Source organism: Peromyscus leucopus, chromosome 13, assembly GCF_004664715.2.
Source record: "Peromyscus leucopus breed LL Stock chromosome 13, UCI_PerLeu_2.1, whole genome shotgun sequence".
In the NCBI taxonomy this organism is placed as follows: Eukaryota; Metazoa; Chordata; class Mammalia; order Rodentia; family Cricetidae; genus Peromyscus; species Peromyscus leucopus.
The window spans coordinates 41,334,250-41,356,901 of record NC_051074.1 but is presented as its reverse complement, the minus strand read 5'-3'; the positions used below and the strand labels follow the sequence as shown (position 1 = coordinate 41,356,901).

Genomic DNA, 22,652 nt, shown 5'->3' with positions numbered 1-22,652 from the left:
AGTATATCTTTAAAAACAATAAACAGGGATTAACGATATAATTCTCACGTTGCAATTGTAAAATATAACTATGAATACAAGAAGAACAACTGTATAAGGAATGTAATGCTTATTACTATGGTATAGTATTGCCAATGAATGAATCAAAAGAAAGAGATAAAATCTGTTAGACACAGACTTTCTATCAGAATATTATCCTTTTCCAGTAAAATCACACATGTGTACCTCATGTATTCCCATGCCCACTCACACCAACTAGAATGCTGGGAAGAAGAAGAAGGGGTGACAACTTACGAGTTACTTGTATTCAAACACACATTGTCAATGCCAGGGAAGTTCCATAGTGCTGAGACCAGGGCGTTCGTGCTTGGGTCAAAATTCCTGCAGTATCAAGCGACACGGACTTGTCACTTAACTCACGTTCACTAATAACCTTAAGACCTGAATTGTGCTGTCAACAAGACTATTTTTATACATCCCCTCCCCCCCTACTTCTTTGTCTCCCCCACTCTCCTCCCCTTCTCTTCTGTTGGGGTATGAACTCCAGGCCTCCACACATGCTACACATGAGTTTTAGCACTGGGGTACATCCACCCTATAGGTGTAAAAATTTATGGAAGATGCAGGCTTTACTGCCCTGATGTTCTCCTACGACATGAATTTATCAAACACATATGATTAAAGTCTAACCCTTAAAAGTAAACATACACTCTAATTTTATTTGTAGATGCATGTAAATCCTCTTAAGAACTTATTTGTTAGGAATAGAAGTAGCACATCTCTTTAGCAGAATTAAGTACTGTATTTTTTTTTCTGGAACCTCTGTGGGGACAATGTTGTCAGAAAGTCACTCACGCGTAGAAGGCTGTCTGTTCGGAGGTGCCATAAATGGATGGAGAGATCAGGATCTCGGGATAACTGTTGCTGGAATCTCTCAGTGTGCCAAGGCCCATGGCAGTGGCTACGAAGACGATGGGGAGGACGACCTGGGCGATGAGACCTTTCCAGTTCCTGCGAGTGTGGTGGAACCTCTTGATGAGAATAGCCATTATCTTCTTCAGTAACAGGCCGAAGCCATCCAGCTTCTCGCTCCTTGTCAGGACTTTGTCTGAGAAAGGACAAGAGATTTGACGCAGTTCCAGGCAACCTCCATAAATCAAGTCATAATGTAACCTCACAAACCACAGCTGAATGGTACCGTGCTGTAGGATGGGAGGAGATTCTGTTTTCAATATTCGGACTGAAGATTTAGCAATCCATTTCTAATATGGCTCTAAATCAGGGACCACAACATGTGCCTCATATATAGCTGAATATAAGAGTGTTATGAAAATTATGACTCACCACCACTAGTTATAATATAATATACCACTAGTTATAGTATATGTGTAGTAATATAACATGGAAAAAGCAAAGATGCAGAATCTTATAAATGAATCCCATTCCCTACTCCAAAGTCTCAATGCAGGCCCAGTATGTAATTAGTAATTTTGAAAATACAGAAAATAGCCTCATCAAGGTCGAATTGAAATAGTATAAATAAAACACCAGCCTAGCAGTGTAAGAACCGGTTCCTACTATAGCAGAGACCATTAGTTTGGTTGCTTCTCCTTCTAACATGAAATCCAATGAACTCCCTCTAAATGTAAGAAAAGGAAATCTTCTCTAAGATCTAATTCTCATCCAAGCATGTATTCATTAAACTCTCACTAGAAATTTGGAATGATTACGGCCTTTCCAGACTCCATATTCAGCACTAGAGCCCCCATAAAAGATTCCTTGAAAACTTATCAACATCTCACCCCCACTTTGCAATGCTTTCCTGAGAACCTCTCCATTGCCTTTGAGAGCCAGGGAAGCCATGATGACCACGGCTGCTCCATGGGGCTCTTAGGGCCAACCATTTCATCAGCTTTCCCCCAAAGTCGATTCAAGCAGACCTGCCACCACCCATTTTCACATGTGATAAGACAATGGCATTTGTCAGCTCTGTGTACACTTAAAATTCTCCATCACAAATCATGCAGCACAAAAATCATGATCTTCATTTAGCTGATAAGGAAAAAATACAAAGCTGCTTAATTTAAAATGAATTCCAATTAAGCAGAGCGAACAAGCTTAAACGCAGACTCCTATCTCTGCAGAAGGGAATTGAACAAGGAGCTGGATATTTTGAGTTAATTAGTATTCTTTTCTGTTTCTTGAGAAATTACACGTGGAGGACTTACAGGTGTATCAAAATGGAGTAAATGTGCTTCCTCAAAGATAATGTCAATGAGGGGAACATTCCGAGTGAAGAATAGTTTCAAATTATGAGAAAAAGGCAGAGGCAAATATATCGAAGCAGATGACCACTTTCCAATCAGAGCCCTCAGTTTCTCAGAATCCACAATTATATCCCCCAACAGATGAAAAATGGGAAGTGTGACAGAGGGCAGGTGAGACTCGGATTCCAGAAGTGAACAAACATCGACGACAATCTTTCCTGAGTCTTCAAGACAGGCAAATGTTTAATTAAAAGTTCTGCTTCTAGAGATGTCTCCCACTCTAAGCAAACCGTTGAAATGACTACTCCATAATTCATATATCATTTCACTACATGCTTCCTTAAGTAAATCATGTTTCCAGGGTATAAATTAACTGTCGGAAAGAAATGAAGTGATAATAAAAGCTACCTTTAAAAGAACTTAACCCCTGAAAGCTGTGTCAAAAACGTGATTTTTTTTTTCTCCAAACATATCCTGTGTGAACAGTTGAAGGCAAAGCATTTTAATGCAGATATTAACCTTCAGGTCAAACTTAATCAAGTCAGAGACTTTGCCCCAAACAGAGCATTTTTTTGTCCCTTGAGTGAATCAGAATTGGAGGGAGATAGATACCTTTCCCAGTGAGAGATGATTCAAAACACAAAAAACAACAAAAAGCCAACAACTTCATTTTGGATGCCTTTGCTTCCATGTGTGTGCACCTAATGATAGAGTGCTCCTGATAAGACTGCCATGCCCGTCCCCTGCACAGCCCTGATTGCAGGAAGAACCGTGACTTGGGAAGCACACCTCTGAAATTACAGACAGGTACATCCAGAGCGTCGTTTCTGATGAGCAGAAAGCACCCCCTCATCACCTGTCAAAGGGATTTCCCACATTCACCTCGCTTTCATAACCATTTCATTTTTGAAAGGGAGAATTTGATCCGCCATAATGAATATTTTGTGAATTGGAAGGATGCTTTTATGCGTTAGGACGGTTAATTTAAAAGGAAACTTTAAGGTTGAATTTCAAAGGAGAGTCAAAATCAGTGCCTCTATTTTCCCAATTATGTCATCTATGAAAAGTAAGCAAAGCATGCGCATTGGGTTTGTACCGTCTCTGTCTGTGAAGTTGCTGCTGCTCACAGATAAGTCGTCGGGGGTGGAGGTGCCGTTGGTACTGGGACTCCCGACTTTCCTCTGCGTTAAGTGTTCGAGACTCATGTTACCACTTTTTTGTGAATCTTTTGTCAAGTTTAGGAAGACCTAGACAAAGAAGCCATATCACTTCATTAACATAAAGGGTATACATCTCTTGGGACCTCGATTTTTATTTTTTAAATTATTATCACATTTATTAAGACAACTATTTCCCAACCGACATTAAGAGAATATTTTTACGTGTAAAAGATGGTCATTCTCATCTTTTAGATGTAAAAGGTTGAAAAAAACTTTCTTCTTCGAAGTCAGTCTTCTGTTAGAATAGTACTGAGAATTTTAAGTTTTTCTGATTTTGTGCCATATTTATTTAAAAATACTTTTCCCTTTAATTAGGAAAAATCTTCATAACTTTCTCTAAGGGCAGAGAAAGTCATATGAGCACCAATAAATAAAGTAGTGGTGGTGGGAACGGGGGTAGGGAAAGAGCCCAGTCAGTAAGTGAGAACCAGACTTCCATCCCTAGAACCCAGATTCACGATGTGCACTTGTAATGTCAGCACTGGGAAGGTGAACACTGATGGATCCTTGGTGCTCACAAGCCAGCCAGTCCAGTTTACTTGCTGAGGTCTAGGTTGGTGAGTGACCTTGTCTCCAAAAGCAAAGTGGACAGCACCAGAGGAATGATTCTAGGGGTTGTCCCATGACCACTGGAGGCATGTGGACAAGAGTGCCTGTGAACTACATGCACCTATACACACAGAGAGACGTGGACACACACAGGAAGGTGGTACAGATAAAGTCCTGATGTACAGCGGCTGCCTATGATCACAGGGCTGGGTCTGATTCCCGGTACTTTAAAGAACAAATAAACACAACTAATAAAGAAATCAATGGAACAAGCAGTGAAGAGATGGCCACATACCTCCTCAACAGTGGTGTCGGAAATGCCATAGCAGCCGATGTTGAGTTTACCCATGCCTTTGTCCAGCGCTCTCAGGAGTGACAGGTAAGCACCGGAGACCTTCGTGCTAAACGGAGGGAGTACGTACACAAGCTCTCCCCCGATGTCCTCCTTGAGGTAGGCTTCCGGGAGGTGTGACTGGATCATGGCTGTAACGGCCCCTGTGTCACAGAGGGTGTTTGTATCTAGATTGGGACTCTGTGGACAAAACGGAGAGCTAAGCAAACTCTACTGAGTCCGATCACATACCATTCTTGTAGCTGTCCCCTGTCCCACGTGGGGACTTATAGGTCACGCCCCCTCCCAGTTGCATCCGTCCACCCACCGCCCTTTAGAGCTTTAGTGCACCGTCAGCTCTTCGCCTGGGTTCCTACAGTATGTCAGGCCATGGTGCAGGCCCACCTCCTCAGGGTCTCTGCACCCCGACAGCCAACATGCCCCCTTCTCACACCAGCCCCAGCTCATGGCTTCACTGACACTTCTTCTCCCATTCCTGGCTTATTTCTGTCTATATTTATAGAAATAAATATTCTATGTGATTTATCATTTGCTAATTGCTAATGCGTTCCATGATTTACATATTGAGTATAGCATGTGAATATTTCACATTCCATCAAACATGAAGTTCATGAATCCGAAATATGGAGTATTTATATCATGAATTCACTGATGCTGCCCCCAGTGCCTGGAATAATGCTTCGAAACATCATGCAGCAAATATCCCTTAATATATGAATTTCTAAAGATAATGATGAATTATTGGTATTTTTGATTTTGGAAGCTCAAGGATAGTTTCGTTAGAGTTTAAAAAGAGAATGCAGTACAGATTAGATAAAAATCCCAGCAACCACTAGGAGAGGAATGGAAGAAAAGTCATGCCGTTTTAATTAAGCATGGGGTAGAAAGAGACAGCTTATTAAGGAAGAACATCTTATTAAAAGACTCCTAATAACTTATTGCTAGACCCATAAAACACTGCATGTCACAGGTCTTATCTGAGAAGCTTCGTGCAGTGGATGACATTTAGCAGAGATATTCACCTGGCCGTCGTTCAGAGAATAAGAGACTATGGAATGCTCAGTCATAAATGGGACATATATATCAGACCTTTCCCCAAAAGGCTCAGGGAACTTCAAGGAAGAGGGGCAGAAAGATTGTAAGGGCCAGAGGTAGTGGATGACTTCAAGAAAACAGTGTTTTCTGGACGCAACAGGGCAGCAGCATCAATGGACTAGCAGTAATTGTGACAGCATGTACAAGACCTGCTCTAGCTCCAGCCAGACACAGTCTCAGCATGGAGTCCCATCGCTAGATGGGAAGATAGCGGTATTTGCTGCAGGAAGAGGGACAGTTGGTTTTGTTTAGTGACGTGACCACTAGCAGGTTGACCACACTCATGGAAGGTCCCTGTTCCCCAAAGTTGTTGGGCAACACAAACTGGACTTGATTTGGGTGGATACGGAGAAGAAAACTAAAGTGGGGTGTGCAGGAAGGGGAAAGATGGAGAGAGTGTGTATGGAAGGAGTTTGTGAATGAATAGGATTGAACTACATCCTATGAAATTCTCTAAGAATTAATAAGAATATTATTTATGAAAAAGGCCTTATCTTTTCAGAGGAGGGGGTGAGGATGGGATGGGGGAGAAGGTTGGGGGGAGCAGAAGGAGGGATAAAAGGGGATCTCTGGTTGGTATATAAAATAAATTAAAAAATTCTTAATAAAAAAACTCAAAAAAAAAGAGAGAGAAAAGCATTTTACAATGAAAAGCAGTGATATACACCAATAAAAGTTACTGTGGTAAAAGGAAAACTTCAAAATAAAAAGAAGAACTATAAAGAGAAGAAAAGAAAAAGCATAAGGCAGAAGTAGTTGAGTAAAGCTAAGGAAAGAGCCCCCCCACCCCAGCTTGAACTACTTAGATACGGAGTTGTCCAAAAGATGATCTGAGTCAGTTTCTACTCTGCAGTCTAACACTTGCCATCACCAAGTGAAGGCATGACTTCATACCTGCTCTTCATTTGCTTTCCCCAAGCCAGAAAATTTAAATTTCTCTGTACAGTCTGAAATGTTAGGGGAGAAAAGGGCTGGCAGTCCATCAATAACCTTTAGAAGGGCATCATTTTGTGCAGTACCCAGTAATGCTGATAGCACATAGGAAATTATCAGAAGTTTAGTAAATTCTGGGTGTGGGAGGCAGGGAGTCTAACAACATCAGATACTCTGAGATGGGAACAGAAATCTGGTTGTTGTTGTTGTTGCTGTTTTAACTAACACACTTGCCTAGATTTAAGAACCACGTAGGAGAGCATAGTGCTGAAATTTAAGCAATGAGTCAAGTTGGAGAGAATTAGCCTGCACTTCATAGACACACTTAACTCGTTACTGCAAGAGATAGGGCACTTCCCCTCTTACAAACCTTCTTCTTGGTGAGTGTGAGGTGGTAGCCATCCCCAAAAGCTTCCTTGAGGTAAAATGGTGATCCACAGCATCGGAGCCCACCCTGTTCCAGGAAGGCAATGCGGTCACTCAACACCTCAGCCTCATCCAAGTGGTGTGTTGACAGAATGATTGTTCTGGCTTGAGAAAACACAGTCCAGAAAAACACAGAGTGAAAAATGAGGATACAGGCGCCACGGGACAGAATTAGCAAGAGTCAGTTCTGGGATTTCTTGGGACAAGAGTGGTATTAACTGAGGTGAGCGAGACTCCGTAACAATCAAAGGGCAATTCAGAAGGGTGTTATTAGATATACAGGAGGCTGTCTTCTATATAATTTGGCACCAACTGGTCCTTATTAAGCTTTACAGCTAGTGTCCATTGTTTAGTGTACATCAGCAACTCTTTCTCATTTGTCAGAGTTCAGTTTGCATTGTTTCAGTGTTCTCTCTCTCTCTCTCTCTCTCTCTCTCTCTCTCTCTCTCTCTCTCCCCTTCCTTCACTATGAAAGAGCAGTAATTTTAAAGACTTTTTGAATATTCCTCTCTGATTGATCCACTCCAGTCTGATTACTTCTCTGCAACACACCCTGTTAGCACTTACTTAGTCTGTTTTCGGTTTATTTTCATTTGTGTATGTTTGGTATCTCTAATTAGATTCCATGCTCCTCTAGGCAGACTTCAGTACTGCCGTTGGATCTACATGATCCCCCAAAGTCCATTAGGTTCAACTTACAGTGAGGACTGGATAAGTATTAACTTATTGACCCAGAAATCTCCCTGAGAAATCTTAAGAAAAGAAAGAGCCCACCTCAGACAGTTTGAGGGTATTGTAGCATACACAGACAAAGCATCAATTTGATTTTGCATAACCCTGAGGGCACACTTCTGACTGCTCCGTGGAAAAGTTATAAAAAAAATACTCATACCAGTTTTGTTCTTGGATATGACATCCCATATGCTTCTACGAGAACACGGGTCAACTCCAGTGGAGGGTTCATCCAGAATCACTACCCTTGATCCACCAATGAGAGCGATAGAAATGGACAATTTCCTCTTCATTCCTCCCGACAATGTCCCAACTCTTTTATGGCGATGGCTATACAGTCCAGTGTCTTTTAAAGTCCTTCAAAAAATAATTAATGGTGCCATTGTGTTCACTAGTCATTGAGTATGTCTTTGATGATCAGTACAATTCAGCACTGATAACATAAAATAGTTTATTATCATTTATCATCTTATTGTCTACATAAAAATAATTACTAAGAAAAAACACAAGAGAATATATAGTCCATGCACTTGACAAATGGTTAGAACATTGGGCTCTTTTATGCCAGATCATGTCATAGGTCCTAGAGAAAAGCAATGAAAAGACTAAAAAACCCAACGTGTTCATTAAGAGATTATATATGCATGTGTCCAAAATGTGAAGAAAAGCCATTAGATAATCATAATCTTAAGAAAGTTTATAATAGATCAGGTGGTATTCAACACACAATTAATAAAAGAGGAAAGGAGAGAGACAGAGAGAGAGAGAGAGAGAGAGAGAGAGAGAGAGAGAGAGAGAGCGCCTGGAATATATACTACTTCAGGGTTGTATATATAGTAGTCACTCAGAAAAAATGAGAGAAGCAAAGACCAAAATAGTGGTCATTTGGCCAGGAGTAGGTCAAACGGCTCTCGGGAAGGGTGTGGGAAGTTGTGAAGAGTAAGGAGGAAGACCGGTGGGAGTCAGTTGTGTGCAGTCAAGGGTATGAGTGCGCTTATGTTCACAGAGCGGAGTGACTAGAGAATTATAAAGAAAATAGACATGAGACAGCGGACAGGTCATGTAGGGTCTGGTAGGCCTCAGTAATGACATTATGGAATGTCATGCGAAATGCGGCAAAAGTCACTTAAGGTGATACAGGAATGACATGGCCTGATTTGCAGGTGACAAAATTTACTCCGACAGCTGTCTTTCCTTCTTTCTTTCTTTTTTGGCTTTTCAAGACAGGGTTTCTCTGTGTAGCTTTGCGCCTTTCCTGGGACTCACTTGGTAGCCCAGGCTGGCCTCAAACTCACAGAGATCTGCCTGGCTCTGCCTCCCGAGTGCTGGGATTAAAGGCGTGTGCCACCACCGCCTGGCCGCTCCGACAGCTTTCTAATAAGAATAGGTGAGATGGGGGAGGAGGAGGAGTAGCTGGAAGTCCAGTTAAAAGACTTTGGGGTGTAGTACCCATGCAGAACTGAAGGACAGAACAAAGACCAGGGCAACATATAAGACACTGAGGAAGACGTGTGTATAGCCAGCTGGAGATGGTAATAATGTTAAGTATGTATGTTAGCAGAAAAATAGAAAGCAAAGCAAAAAGGTTTGCAAGAGAACATTTTCTACTGTTATTACTACTAGAGCTTGACCAATATGTGTCTTTGGGAGAGGTTAAGGAGCCATGTCCATGTTTCTGGCTTAACTCACCTTTTAACCTCCTCATGGAGCTGCTTTTTGGTCCAGTGAGGGACTTTGATGGAGCCATATAAGAGAAGATGCTCCTTGGTGGTGAGGTAACTGAACAAGACGTCATGCTGCATGCAGACTCCCATGTTTTTCCGAACAGTATTCAGGTCTGTCTTGATATCTTTTCCATATACAAAAATAGTACCTGCTGAGGCACTAAACAGCCCAGTCAGCATGGAGCTGGAAATGAAGATGTAATAAATTAGGTATGGACCAATCACTCAAACTAGATAGCAAAACTAAATAAATCTCATATGCTAAAAAAAAAATGTTGGAGTGCATCTCTTTAAGTGAAGGCAAGCTGTGAAATAAAAAGGTATTAAGTGGGAATGAAAAAAATCAAAATGACTTTTAAGCTTTTAGTTATTTAGGGTGTTGTGCAACACTCCATGATGGTGGTGGTGGTAATAATGTTAACACTAAGGGCACTTTTTAGTTGAAAGTACACTCTCTCCTTGAACATACTGCGTTTCCTTGGAATGTTATTTATAGACTGGCAAGTCTCCAATTTATGTCTCCGGATCAGATTCTATCATTTAATCCCAGGCTTGTCTAGTGAATCCAACAGACGATGCTACATCTTCATGAGACACCTTATAACAGTGGTTCTCAACCTGTGGGCTGTGACCCCACAGGGGTTGTGTATCAGCTATTTACACAAGGATTCATAACAATTGCAAAATTGCAGTTATGAAGTAGCAACAAAATAATTTATGGTCAGGGGTCACCATGACATGAAGAACTATATTAAAGGATCACAGCATTAGGAATACAGACAGCCACTGTCTTACAGGGTCCTCAGACCAGCAATGATCTTAACCACAATACCATCTATTTTTTCCTCTTTTGTTGAGTGATGAATTCATATTCTGTTTACAGAAAACTATTTCATAAGTCATGCTTGCACCTTCTTGGTCTCTTGGTACCCTAACTACTGACATTTGCTACCACCAGGGGGCAGAAGCCATCACCACATGCCTGCTTTTGAAATAACTCGGGCCATCGTCAGTCCCATTCTCTGTATTATGGCCAAAGTATTTCTACCTAGAAAATCCTCAACACCTTTCAAGTGGTTAGTAAGTTGGGCAGTTATTTATTAATAATCTCCTCCCTGCATTGTAACATAATTCCCAGAAGGTCTTAGAGAAGCTCTCCCCTGTCTCTCATAGTACTAAATAATGAATCAAGATAACATGCAATTTCCTTGTAACATTAAACACAAATAGCATGTTTCTTTTTGATATTTTAGGGTTTATATCTAGACCAATAAAATAGGGCATTCTCAGCCAAAATTATAGCCTCTTCAAACACCTTCGCTGTCTATTTTCTCCCCAGCCTCTTATTTCCCATTGGGAAAATATGCTTCAGAAGTGTTCTTTATAGGTATTGTATTCTAGAAAGCCAACCCTGGCTTTTAACAGGACATACAAACAAGAGGCTACATGTTTACTCTTATCGTGAGCTTCACTTGCCTCCAGTTCTTCAGAAAAATATTGACAGCAGCATTTGAGAAGTCCCTGAACTTACTCAAGATGATTAAAAATAGAACGTACAACACGTGAGACATTTCTTGAAGGGCTAGAGTCCAATGATATCTTAGTACTGACAGCAAATATGCGCAGGTAGAGCGCTGGAGACATACCGTCAAAGCAAACACACAAACGGTAAAAAATAACCTAGGAATCCTGGGATCACATCCTCCCTCTACCTTGCCACAGGACGGTCAGTAGAGAGAAAGAACAGTCCATCTGCTGCTCTTCACCTTGACCTGTGTATGATGCTGGCAATTCTTTGTTTCTTTATGAACTAAGGCAAGTGCTTCCTGTGATAGGGAAGACGGGGCTGTGTGTTCATGCTGCTAGGATGTGCAAACTCAGACTTACACCTGGCCTGGAGATAAACACAAATAAAAGAGACAGACTCACAGATCCCGCAGTATAGATCCGAGATCAGGGATTAACCAGAGAGCACACGCGTTTGAATAGACTGGCACTGTGTACCTCCTTCAACAGACCCTGTCTCAATATGAACACCTTGTGCTGTAGAGTGCTCTACTCCCTAAGACAGTGGTTCTCCATCTGTGGATCCTGACCTCTTTGGTAGACACATACTAGATATCCTGTATATCAGATATTTACATTACAATTCATAGCAGTAACAAAACAACAATTACAAAGTAGTGAGGAAACAGTTTTATGACTGGGGGTCCCCACAACATGAGGAACTGTATTAAAGGGTTGCAGCATCAGGTTGAGAACCACTGATCGAAGCCATGCCAAGCAAACTTACTGTTATTTGGAATTTGCACTGAATTAAGCATTTTAAGACATACGAAATGGACCAGCACTAAGTCACACAAATAAACCTATCCCGCAGTGGCCTAAGATGGCCTTCAAGCTCACAGTTTGGACTCTCGGGGTGTACAAGTTGAACTGTCCAGAGGACGTACGTAATAGCTCTGCTTTCTTCTTAGTTTGGAATCTTAGTTTATAAAAGGTTATCGTTAATAATGGCCTCCTTTGACATTTAGTTGAACAATAGCATACATGGTTGTGGTTTTTCCAGCTCCGTTTGGACCCAACAATGATGTGATGTGCCCTTCGTAGAAGTTCAGGTTGAGGTTTTGAACAGCCGTCTTTGTGCCGTACATCTTCGTGACCCCATGAAGGGCAACTCCAACTTGGAGATCTTTAGGTTCGGGTTCAATGTTGGGGGGGAATGCACAATCAGGACCTGGAGAGAAACCAAGAGAACAGTTGGAAGCTCATCAGTAATTAATGGAGCTGGAGTAGACTTTCCTTTAAAAATTGGAGATTATATAAATACAATCTTTAAGTTTAAAGAGGTCAGAAACGACTGATTTATTATATTCTCTAGCTTCCTTCTGATCTGCTTACAGAATGAGCAGGAGTGAAAACCACATTCTCTAGGGCTTAGCATATTAGCCTTCTCTGTTGGAGAAAGCACTTCCTGAATACAGATTTATAATTTTATGGTTTCCCTTTTTAAACAGATCTTAAATATTCAAAAGACAACCCAGAAAGTTTGTTCTCTGATTGGGAAGGATGGTATCATTTTATGAAATAAATGTTTGCAAGTTGTGGTTTTACAGTAACAAGGTTTTCTCAGATCTGTGGCTTACAGAATCCAGCTAATTTTCCTATCTATACCTTCTTCAGACGACATCACCACCACACCACTTACACAGGGCATCTTTTCATAGAGACAAGAGCACTCACTGCCCTGAGTAAGGCATGAGCGTTGTACTATTTTTCTCACATCAGCTGTGGGTTATGCTACATTACCCATTTTGGTTTCTTGGTTACTCCTACGACTGGTAGCAGATGGCTAGAGTAAGGGATGCAGGCTGCGGGCAAGGAACAAATTTGTTCTCTGTGTGAGTCTAACTGGACCACGAAGGGATCTACGGTCTTGGCTTAATTAGCAGCATATGCTAACCAACTGAGCTAATGAGCCCAGAAGAAGGCACAATTCAACCCCTGTAAGAGTGTAAACACATATGTGTAGACATACTCGTGCATGACTAAAGGGATGAGAATTTTATCATCTAGGAAAACGTAATTAAGTCCACTGGTCATGCAGTTTTTGATGTCATTTCTCACATAATGATATATGCTATTGACGTACTTATCTTACTGGCAGAAGGGTTGGTGTTCTGCATCATGATATTGGTAAACATAAGGCCATTGCTTTTCTCACGCTTCACCTCGGCGCATCCAAATTGCTCTTTCCAATAGGAAGGAAGGACTGGAAAATACCACGGAGCTGCCATGCCATATGTCCCTGTAATGAGAACCCATGAGGGAGAATGAAATGAAATGAAACCCTATGAATGGTTCAGGAAATTGCTTCATTTTGTAGAATACTATACACACTAAAAGAGTGAGTTCAGTTTGCAAAACAAAGCCAAGAAGATCATCTCTTTTTAAAAATCCATGTCAGTGAAGTATGGTTGTATGATAAATGTACTCATTTTAAGTGTGTGGTTGGATGATTTTTGTTCACTTACAAATGCAAGCATCGCCACAGTCCAGTGTTAAACTAATTCTGTATCTCTAGAGTTCTCCCAGGGTCCCTTTGCATATTCCATGGTCCTACTCCAAGTCCCAGACCAGCACTGATATGCCTTCTGCCTCAAGACAGCCATTTTTATAGCCACTTTGTGAAAACAAAAGCATACAGTTTTATTCACTCATCCACCAAAACTGTACAGGTATCAGTAACGCTTAGTGAGAAAACACCTAAACCTACTAAAAAGGAAAACTGCCTGAGATCCAAAGTGAGAGCGTCCAGTCTATGCTCTCTAGAATGTAGTTCATTCTCCATAAAATTAAGAAACACAAGTCTTGCCTTATGGTGCATCATACTTCCATTTGGAAAGACTGGGCTGACCTGACACTATCACATAATTTTGAATTGACTCCATCTTTGAAAGAACTATCAGAGAAGGAACACGTCAACGTACTTAATCTGAAATTGTTGGTTAAATTAGGGTTTTAGTACACTGCTGTGGAGATTGCATATAGCAAGCCAAGCATTGGTGCACGTGTATTAGCTGACAGACAGTGATGAGAGCCGCAAGGAGTATGTATCTGTGAAATGCAGGGTCCTACCTGGGAAAACATTCCTGACGTACCAAGCAATAAAGAAATAAATGAAAGCGTCTGCTAGAATTAGGCAACACAGCCAGCCAAATGAGGTGGTATCGTCCTGAACGGGGGACTTGTACATATTTTCCCATTGAAGACCTAGAAATTGAACACAGGCGTTTACTCTTCCTTGACACACAGCACAGTTAGAGCTAAAATCCTGTTCTTAAAAAAAAAAAAAAAATTGAACCTACCCACACCCTGTTCTTCATATCGTGCAATATATTGGCTTGCGTAGCTGAATGCTGTTGGGGACAGCAGGCTCTGGGGAGAAAATGAACAATGGTGATTGTGACAGTAGAGTTCGCCCAGAGGGTCTCCGAATGCTTAAAATGTTAGACATATAGAAAAAATTTATGCTCAGTCCCTTCATCTGCTTTAAAATGCTGAAGTCCCTTGCCAAAAATGCCGCCGCAAGAGAGAGAGAAAGAGAAAGATGAAAGACTAGAGAGAGAGAGAGAGAGAGAGCAGAGAGACAGAAAGAGAAAGAGGCAATAAACTTGGAGAATGCTTTTTAAGAATCCAAAATATATATTTAAGCTTATTAAATGTTGCTCAGAGATTTATAAGGTAGGAAATTACAGAGTAATAGAGTGTGGAGACTCAAATTAAATGATATCGGGGCCAGAAAATGTTTCTAAATTTATTTCAGGTGATAGAACTGTGAATGAGAATACACTAAAATATTTATTGGTTGAATATTGATAATCACTACAAATTATAAATTTACATTTTGTTTAAACTTAGAGCAGTCGGTGTTGAATTAAAGTTATTCATCACATCTATGTCTATGAACAGTAAAGACTTAATGTGATGGGAAGTGCTCTGCTTTATGAATTTTAAATTCAGTCATCTTATTCTTCAATTTAGTGCTTCTGAATTAGGAAAAGCAGAAGAAAAGAATTCAAATTTGAGTACATGCTGTCAATGTGTCCATCACTATTCCTCAGGCTATGTGTTATTCATGAAAACCAATGAGTACTTTTTCATACATGACAATGATTCTAACACAAGAGGCTCTGAGATGTTTAAGGATTTGAACCAGAGAAGTCAGAATTCTTGGCGATCTCTAAAACTTGGCAGATAATATTTTAACTGTTCAAGAACTATAGCTTAGCAGCATCATTAATGGTTCTCGAAGCTGTGGGAAGAAATGTTTCCCTTCAGAGCAGATGGCAATTAGAAAGGTCTGTCATTGGAAGAGTTAAGTTTATTTTGCTATCACTTAACTTTTAATTATATAAGTGAACTTTCAACTTGAGACTCTTTTCATGAACTAAGGGAGGGAGGCGTTTACATCACACAAGGGTGCACTCCAACAGTTGACTTACCATGAATACTTTTATAACATAGCTCAACTCATCCTCAACTGTAACCAGAACAATAAATGGAAAAAAGGCAATGACGTAGATCAGGCTTCCAATCAGAGCTGCAATGTTGGTGTTGTTGAAGAACACACTGATGAGGTAGCTCATGGCAATCACTGAGAAACTGTAGTCCGAAAAGTATAGGAACAAAATGAAGCCATTTGTTTTGGGAAGAATATTGCCAAACTTGAGTATGACGATGAGGATTGCAATAGTAACCAGTAAAAATCCAACACTCTCTATAAGCCAGGCAAAGAAATGGCTGCAGGAGTTCACACCCATCATCTTCATGTACTAGAAGAAGAAGAAGAAGGAAGAGAGTTAGGTGCTTCCTTGGCTGATGACTTCCTAAATGGACAATTACTTCCGTATCATGACAAAATGTCCAAGAGTCACCTCATATACGAAACTATGCATTTGAACCATTTATGTAAATTCTCTCTGATTGCTAAGACTTTTTTTGTACCAGAATCTTCTTGGATTTTAAGTTCCCCAAGTGGCACCCCAACAGAGACAATGCTTCTGTTGGAAAAGATCTTTCTTGTGAATAAAAATGTACGTTTCTAGGACCAGTGTGATAACTCAGTGGGGAGCAGCACTTGATTGCAGACCTGGTGACCTGGATTCGATACCAGTTCTTAGATGATGACAAGAAAAGTGGACTCCTGAAAGTTGTCTTCTGACTGCAAATACATGCACAATGGTACACGGGTGCCTGCTATCTCTGTCTCTCTGTCTCTCTGTCTCTGTCTCTGTCTCTCTGTCTGTCTGTCTGTCTGTCTCTCTCTCTCTCACACACACACACACACATACACACACACACACACACACACACACACACACACATCCAGAAAATAAGTAAATAATTGAGGATAGAGCACCTGCCTAGTTGCAGAGGTCCTGAGTCCAATCCCTAGCAACACACACACACACATGCACACATACACATGCACACTCACACACATACATACACACACCACCTACACACAGAGACATACACACACACACACACACACACACACACACACGTATGTACATTACCGTCCTAGTTTTGAATCTATCTAGTTGAATTCTCTACATTAAAGTGATTTAGGAAAGGACACTTAGAAAAGACACTTATGGTGTCTCCCTATGATTTTTACAGCACGAACTTGACATTTGCTTAGGTATAAATATTTCAGTCTGGGAAAAAGCCACACATAGATTAACTTCAGTCCCAATGTAGAGATTGAAATAATGAAAGTCCATATATTTTTAATATGCCTAAATGAACACTACAATCATTGCTCATGTTTCATGAGAGGAACAGAATATATGTGGAATCTTAGTATTCAAAACACAGCAGTTTGGGGGATGACCTTCTGCCTTTTGTGATGAGCTCCTCAGCCCTATCATCAATGGACAGTCTGTGTCAGTCTTGGCATCTTCTTTTACAAAGAGGTGTTCATACACCCACAATGAACTCAAATATCTGAGATGCTATAGGTCAGTTTCTCAGGTAATATTCTTTTCTGACTCAGGGATATCCCCAGGGCCAAGACATTCCATCACAGTATCAGGTCTGATTGAGCAAGAATGTGAAAAAGTCTGATGTCCACAACCCCCCTTCAACTCCAATCGCCTTGAATTCAGTACAAGTGGAACACTTAGGGAACCTGGGTATTTCAGTTTCCGGTTTTAACAATTTATGATTAAGATTAAGCTTATGAAGTTAATGTTCCATTTTCCAAATAACAAAAGAAATGTTCCACTAACAGCTTTATAGTCCAGTATTTTTATAGAATAAATAATTCTTAATGTCTCTCTCCTACTCCTGTCCAGAAAAACAACAGCAACAATAATAATATTGCACTGGGTATTTTATTCTACAAGCTAACGTAGCACATTTTGCTTTCTGCTTTTTTTTTCTTCTGCTTATCACATTTGATAACTCTGCTTGCTCTTGTTACCATGGAGACAGCTACCTGCCTGCCAGCTGTCTAAGCAGTGGGCCTTAAGCTAATCACCACCGAGAAGAACCTGGTGACTTCTTCTCTTAACTTTGTCCTCTCCTGCATCTTCTCCTTTCTCTCCTCCTTGGCCCCACCCCTTCTACAGTGAAGACTCCGTCTATGTTTCCATAGGAATAGGAGAAGGGTCAAAGCGAAGAAACTGCAATTTGACTGAAGCAAAGATTCACCATGGGAAGTTTCCCCCAATGGCAAGGCTTGTTTTTATTGAAAACAAAATTTCACTTCGATTTTTTTTTTTAGAAGCAAAATTTGACGATTTTACTCCATAAATTCTCCCTGTACTCCTCAGCCAGTTGAAGAAAATTATTGTGTCATTTTTGATGGCTGTACTTTGGAAATACTTATCAATCCCAGGGTGATTCTGACACGCAAGCTCTTTTTATTAACCCTGGTGTTAGCTGCATTTTAAGATTTAATTACTTATGGAGGTTTGAGCATAACCAGCTGGTACACACACATCACTAAACTATTTAATCTTATGTGGTCTTAAAAAAAAAGACAAACCACAAATTTCCTGCAACTGCAATACATATGAGTAAGAAACAATACCAACGTATTTTCTAAGGTGACTACCACATATCTAGGCTACATCAAAACCACAAAATAAAGTTTACATCATGTATTTAAACACACTTTTCTCTCCCGGTGACCAGTGACCCCGTTTAAAGTCTTGATGCATCTAGAATATTCTCCGTTCATCGACTTATTAAACAACAATTTGGCTAGCCTCACAACTAACCATGCAGTGCTTATCACAGTAATTAGGAGACTTTTAAACTCAAGATGCAATTCTTGTTGCCAAGAGCTGATAAAACTTTGCAAACTGGTCATTTTGCTTTCCACAGAAATAGGATGAGCTGGGTTCTCCCTGAAGTATTCACAATCGAACACTCCAGCATGAAAGGTGAGTGCGAAACTTTAGGATTTTCTGCCACGAGGACAGCTGTATTCACAACGAGAAAGGGCTCTGAGAGACAAGTCATCTATAAATCATCTCGAGTTGCTGCCAACTCTGTGGCGACAAAGAAGACCAAAGCGGCGGATGGTGGAAGGCCCACAGAGAACGGCTCCCCGCACATTCTTGATGCTATTGGTTCCTCCTCAAAGTGGCAGATGTCAGGTGCCAGCTTTGGAATCAAAGAGTCACTTGTCACAAGCCTCCCTAACCTGCCAGTGCAATTCATCAATATCTGATAACCGAGAAAGCCTTGGTACACAGTGGTCAAAGCTGGCCCAGTTTACAGCAGTCACTAAGAAAGAGATTCTAGAAGAATTTGTAGGAACGTGTTGCCACATTCCTAAGAGGCTTCTGTTCAGAGGCAAACACTGACACAGGAAGAGAAGTCACAAATATTCATGTAGTTGCTTGTCAATATCGTGTCATCCAATTCGACAGGAGGCCAAGCACTAAGTCATTAGGAATAATGATATCTTTGATTTCAATTTTTTAAATTAATTTTCTTAACAAAGATTATTAATTTTTTTAAAAAAAATTTCAAGACTAAAAATGATGTAGTTATTATTAGCAATGTCCCAAATTCCTGCTAGTAAGGAATGATGTGTGTTATGAACGCATATAAAAGGCATTTTATATGAAGCCCAGGGTACTGAAGAGTCTTGTGTTCTTGGTAATAACTCATAGATATCTTCAGTTGCATGTCTGAAGTTACAGATAAACTCTAAAATTCTGTCTCTAGCTGAATATAAAGTCCCAACAGTGGAACCTTGGATCAACTAGATGCAACTATCTAATACAACCCAAAGAACATTTAAAAATAAGATTTTTTCTGTTATAAAAATCAACAGTTTAGCCGGGCGGTGGTGGCGCACGCCTTTAATCCCAGTACTTGGGAGGCAGAGCCAGGTGGATCTCTGTGAGTTCGAGGCCAGCCTGGTCTCCAAAGTGAGTTCCAGGAAAGGCGCAAAGCTACACAGAGAAACCCTGTGTCGAAAAACCAAAAAAGAAAAAAAAAAAAATCAACATTTTAGAGCTATAATATTTTAATATTTTAATTGTTAAAAACACAGCATGTAGTACAAAACTCATGGAGCACATTTTTTAAAAGTGTTTTAAGACTTAATTTCAAAAGTAGACTTATTAGTTATTAGAATCTGTGCTACTTTAAAAGGTAAAGAGATTTCTCAGAGGCATATTACAAGAGGGTCAAATATTAATGACTTCATTGAGATACAGACAAATAAATTTTCTTGCTCCAATTTAAAAATTACTATAAAAAGAAAGAAATAATTTTTTTTAATCTTTGTGTTTTAATTTGAATGAAAAAGAAGTGGGATATGGGCACTTTTTATGCTTTGACTGAATATGAAATGATGGCATTAAAAAGTAATACTAAGTTTCTGGTAACCAAAGAGACTGACCATCATCATTCTTGAAACATCTTGAAAGTCTACACTATTGAAGGAAAGCAACTATGATTTATCAAAGGGTTGGACAGAGGTCAAGACACTCCCGTCAACTATGATTAAACAAGGTTCATAGTGTTCCCCAGATCACCTCTCACTTCCTGGGCACACACAGCTTTCTCGTCTCTCAAAAGAAGGAGGTAGCTGTGAACTGAGAGCAGTGGAGAGGCCAAGCTGGCATTGCTGGGGGCATTCCACTCATACCACACTGCCACGAATTCACTTCACAACTATGCTGTGTGCCTTTGAGTTTAGGACACCATTGTTTTTAAGATATGACATTAATTTGCATGCCACCAAAAAAGAAAAATTACTAATGAATATGTTATGACCCTTTATCAAATGCACCCTAACTTCAGAGGCTTTAAAAAAAAAAGAACCAATATCAGCTGGGCGGTGGTGGCGCACACCTTTAATCCCAGCACTAGGGAGGCAGAGCCAGGTGGATCTCTGTGAGTTCAAGGACAGCCTGGTCTACAGAGCGAGATTCAGGACAGGCACCAAAACTACACAGAGAAACCCTGTCTCGGAAAAAAAAAAAAAAAAAAAAAAAGAGGAACCAATATCTTAGATAAAGATAATATAGTTAACCGAGATAAAGATGTCTCTGTTATGAGACATCTCTGTCCCATAATACTGTGCTAATGAAGTCTAGGGCGAAAGAAGACCATGAGTTTAGGACTGGGCTCAAGCAAACTTGAGTAGCAGATCCGGAAACCTAAAGCCTCATGCTCTGATTCCAAGTTCAGTGATTTTTTTTTCACTAAGTGACTTTGACCCTGTGGTCATGTGGTCAAAACTTGAAGGAGGATGCCTACTAAGTGAAGGCGTAGAGCTAGCACACAGAAATGATTCACTGTTAAAAATACGCCTTTCATCTCTTCTCCTGAAAAAGGATCGCGTTATGCTCTGGTATTTTGGGTGACAGGCACAGATGCGTTCAAACAGCATTCTGTTCTAACACAAAACAAAGTGACGAGTATGAAATATACATATGTATACACATAAACATACAGGTATATATATATAGAGAGAGAGAGAGAGAAACTCGCATGCACAATTATGCTTGTCGTTTCTATCATGAGTAACATAGTTGAGGCAGGTATCTGTTTTGAAGTAGAAAATAGCTCGGCGTCTGCCACAGTTTCCTACTTCAAAGTTGTCCTTTAATCTTTAAAGACCCACTTTTGAGGATCAGGAACCTGAGACATACAGGGTAGAAAGGACCCTGCAACCCAATTAAGGTTTGCAGTGTGAATTCAAGCTTTCCGACTGTCATTAGGAAGCCACGGCACACAGTCTGGGAGACAGCAGGGCTTAAATCAGTTCATGAGACATTTAGCAAATTGTAATTGAAAGGTAATTGCAAGAGACAAAGTATACTGGAAAGAGAATTTGTTCTTGAAAAGCAGAATAAACCTCATGCCTGTATCCAAGTCTGTATCTATACCTACAAGGAGCTTGCTTGGTTACCACGTCAGCCACCTTCTGCCTTGATGGTATGAGCATCTAAACTGATAAACTTCATTAGCACCTACATCCTATACTCAGGAAAATAGTACTGTGAGGATCATAACTATATTCATATTTTATTCAATATTTTTCTGATTTTTGTCTTCTCAGAAGTGCCCATTAAACGCCTTTTGTGTCACTTTTTGAGAAAACAAAATAAAGACTGCCTTTGTGATCTGTAAAATGTTTGTCTTTCTCTCTGATTTTGCAAGGTGTGGGCTGTGCTGGCTGAGTCTGAACAGGCGGGATGAAAGTCACAGTAATTAGCTGTTCTAGGACTAGGACTTATTCACAACAAGAGAAGATTCTCGACGTACCTCATGGAGCCGAAGGTCCTTCTCATACACAAGCTTTTTCACAAAGGCAGCGATAAAGACAACCCAGGCGACCATGAGCACGATGGGAAGAGAGTAGGACACACTGGTGAGGAAACTGCGGAATGAAGCAGAGGATCCAGTCACCACAAGAAATGCCGCCCTGCAGACTGCAGAGTGCAAGAAGCACACACTCGAGTGTGGAAATCACACTCCCCTTAGGGAGCTCAGAATCACCATTAACGGGGCGGGGCTCCGCTGTTCATGAAGCGGGAGACAGTGGGCTGTCATTTTCTCACTGTGGTGGTACAAGAGTGAGAACACAGCTCTGGGGGGTTAGAGGAAATGGCCGGGTGGTTTAAATTGCATTTGAGTATGTCCTGCCTGGGAAAATCATTTTACAGCTATAATTACAAAGCCCCAAACTTTTATCTGAATGGTAGATTAGAAATTAGATGATGATTGTCACGCCAATCTAAAAGTGGCAGTGTCCAAAATCACTGTTAACTTTTAAGGAAGTTCCTAAGTATTATTAAACTAAATTTCCCAAAGTTAAATAATACAGAACCCAGAACATTTGCTTTAAAATACAAAGAACTTGCAATCTTCTCAGATGTTTGATAAATGGTGTAGAAACGCCTTTTCTTGGCAATATGTTGAAGTAGAGGAACCTTGGAAAGCCCCACCAGCCCTGCATGTATTCCTGAGTGGCTGGTCATAATGCCTAAAAGATCTTATTTGGCGTTTCTCCAAGTTGGCCGCATAACAGAAACACCATTCAGCCTTATAAGAACAGAGTCCTGGTCCCAACCTGAAACCTGCTCATTTATTACACATGAACAGACCAGGAATTTGCTTGTGAACAACTTCCCAGATGCTGATGGTGGTGGTACCCAGGAAGCCATGGTTGTGACAAGCACACCCCTTCAACAGGTGAGGTAAAGACAGCTGTTCTTGGTGAGGTTCTGTATTAATCTGTTTTGCATCTTGGTCTGGCTAAAGCCTGCCTTTATTTGTTTGTTTGTTTGGAGCCGTGGACCGAACCCAGGGT

The 22,652-nt window shown here is 40.5% G+C and overlaps 1 protein-coding gene across 1 annotated transcript in view; it reads right to left on the bottom strand.

Annotated features, from left to right (window-relative positions):
- Abca12 (ATP binding cassette subfamily A member 12) overlaps positions 1 to 22,652 on the bottom strand; it is a 165,477-nt gene that overhangs the window by 31,646 nt on the left and 111,179 nt on the right. The window contains exons 23-35 of the mRNA XM_028870100.2: positions 21,605 to 21,719; positions 15,304 to 15,633; positions 14,167 to 14,236; positions 13,937 to 14,071; positions 12,951 to 13,106; positions 11,849 to 12,035; positions 9,264 to 9,482; positions 7,735 to 7,931; positions 6,787 to 6,947; positions 4,332 to 4,568; positions 3,364 to 3,514; positions 856 to 1,108; positions 295 to 381 (exon numbers count right to left, since the gene is read on the bottom strand). Of these exons, the coding sequence (XP_028725933.1) occupies positions 295 to 381; positions 856 to 1,108; positions 3,364 to 3,514; positions 4,332 to 4,568; positions 6,787 to 6,947; positions 7,735 to 7,931; positions 9,264 to 9,482; positions 11,849 to 12,035; positions 12,951 to 13,106; positions 13,937 to 14,071; positions 14,167 to 14,236; positions 15,304 to 15,633; positions 21,605 to 21,719 (2,298 nt within the window). The remainder of the gene's footprint in view (positions 1 to 294; positions 382 to 855; positions 1,109 to 3,363; positions 3,515 to 4,331; positions 4,569 to 6,786; positions 6,948 to 7,734; positions 7,932 to 9,263; positions 9,483 to 11,848; positions 12,036 to 12,950; positions 13,107 to 13,936; positions 14,072 to 14,166; positions 14,237 to 15,303; positions 15,634 to 21,604; positions 21,720 to 22,652) is intronic.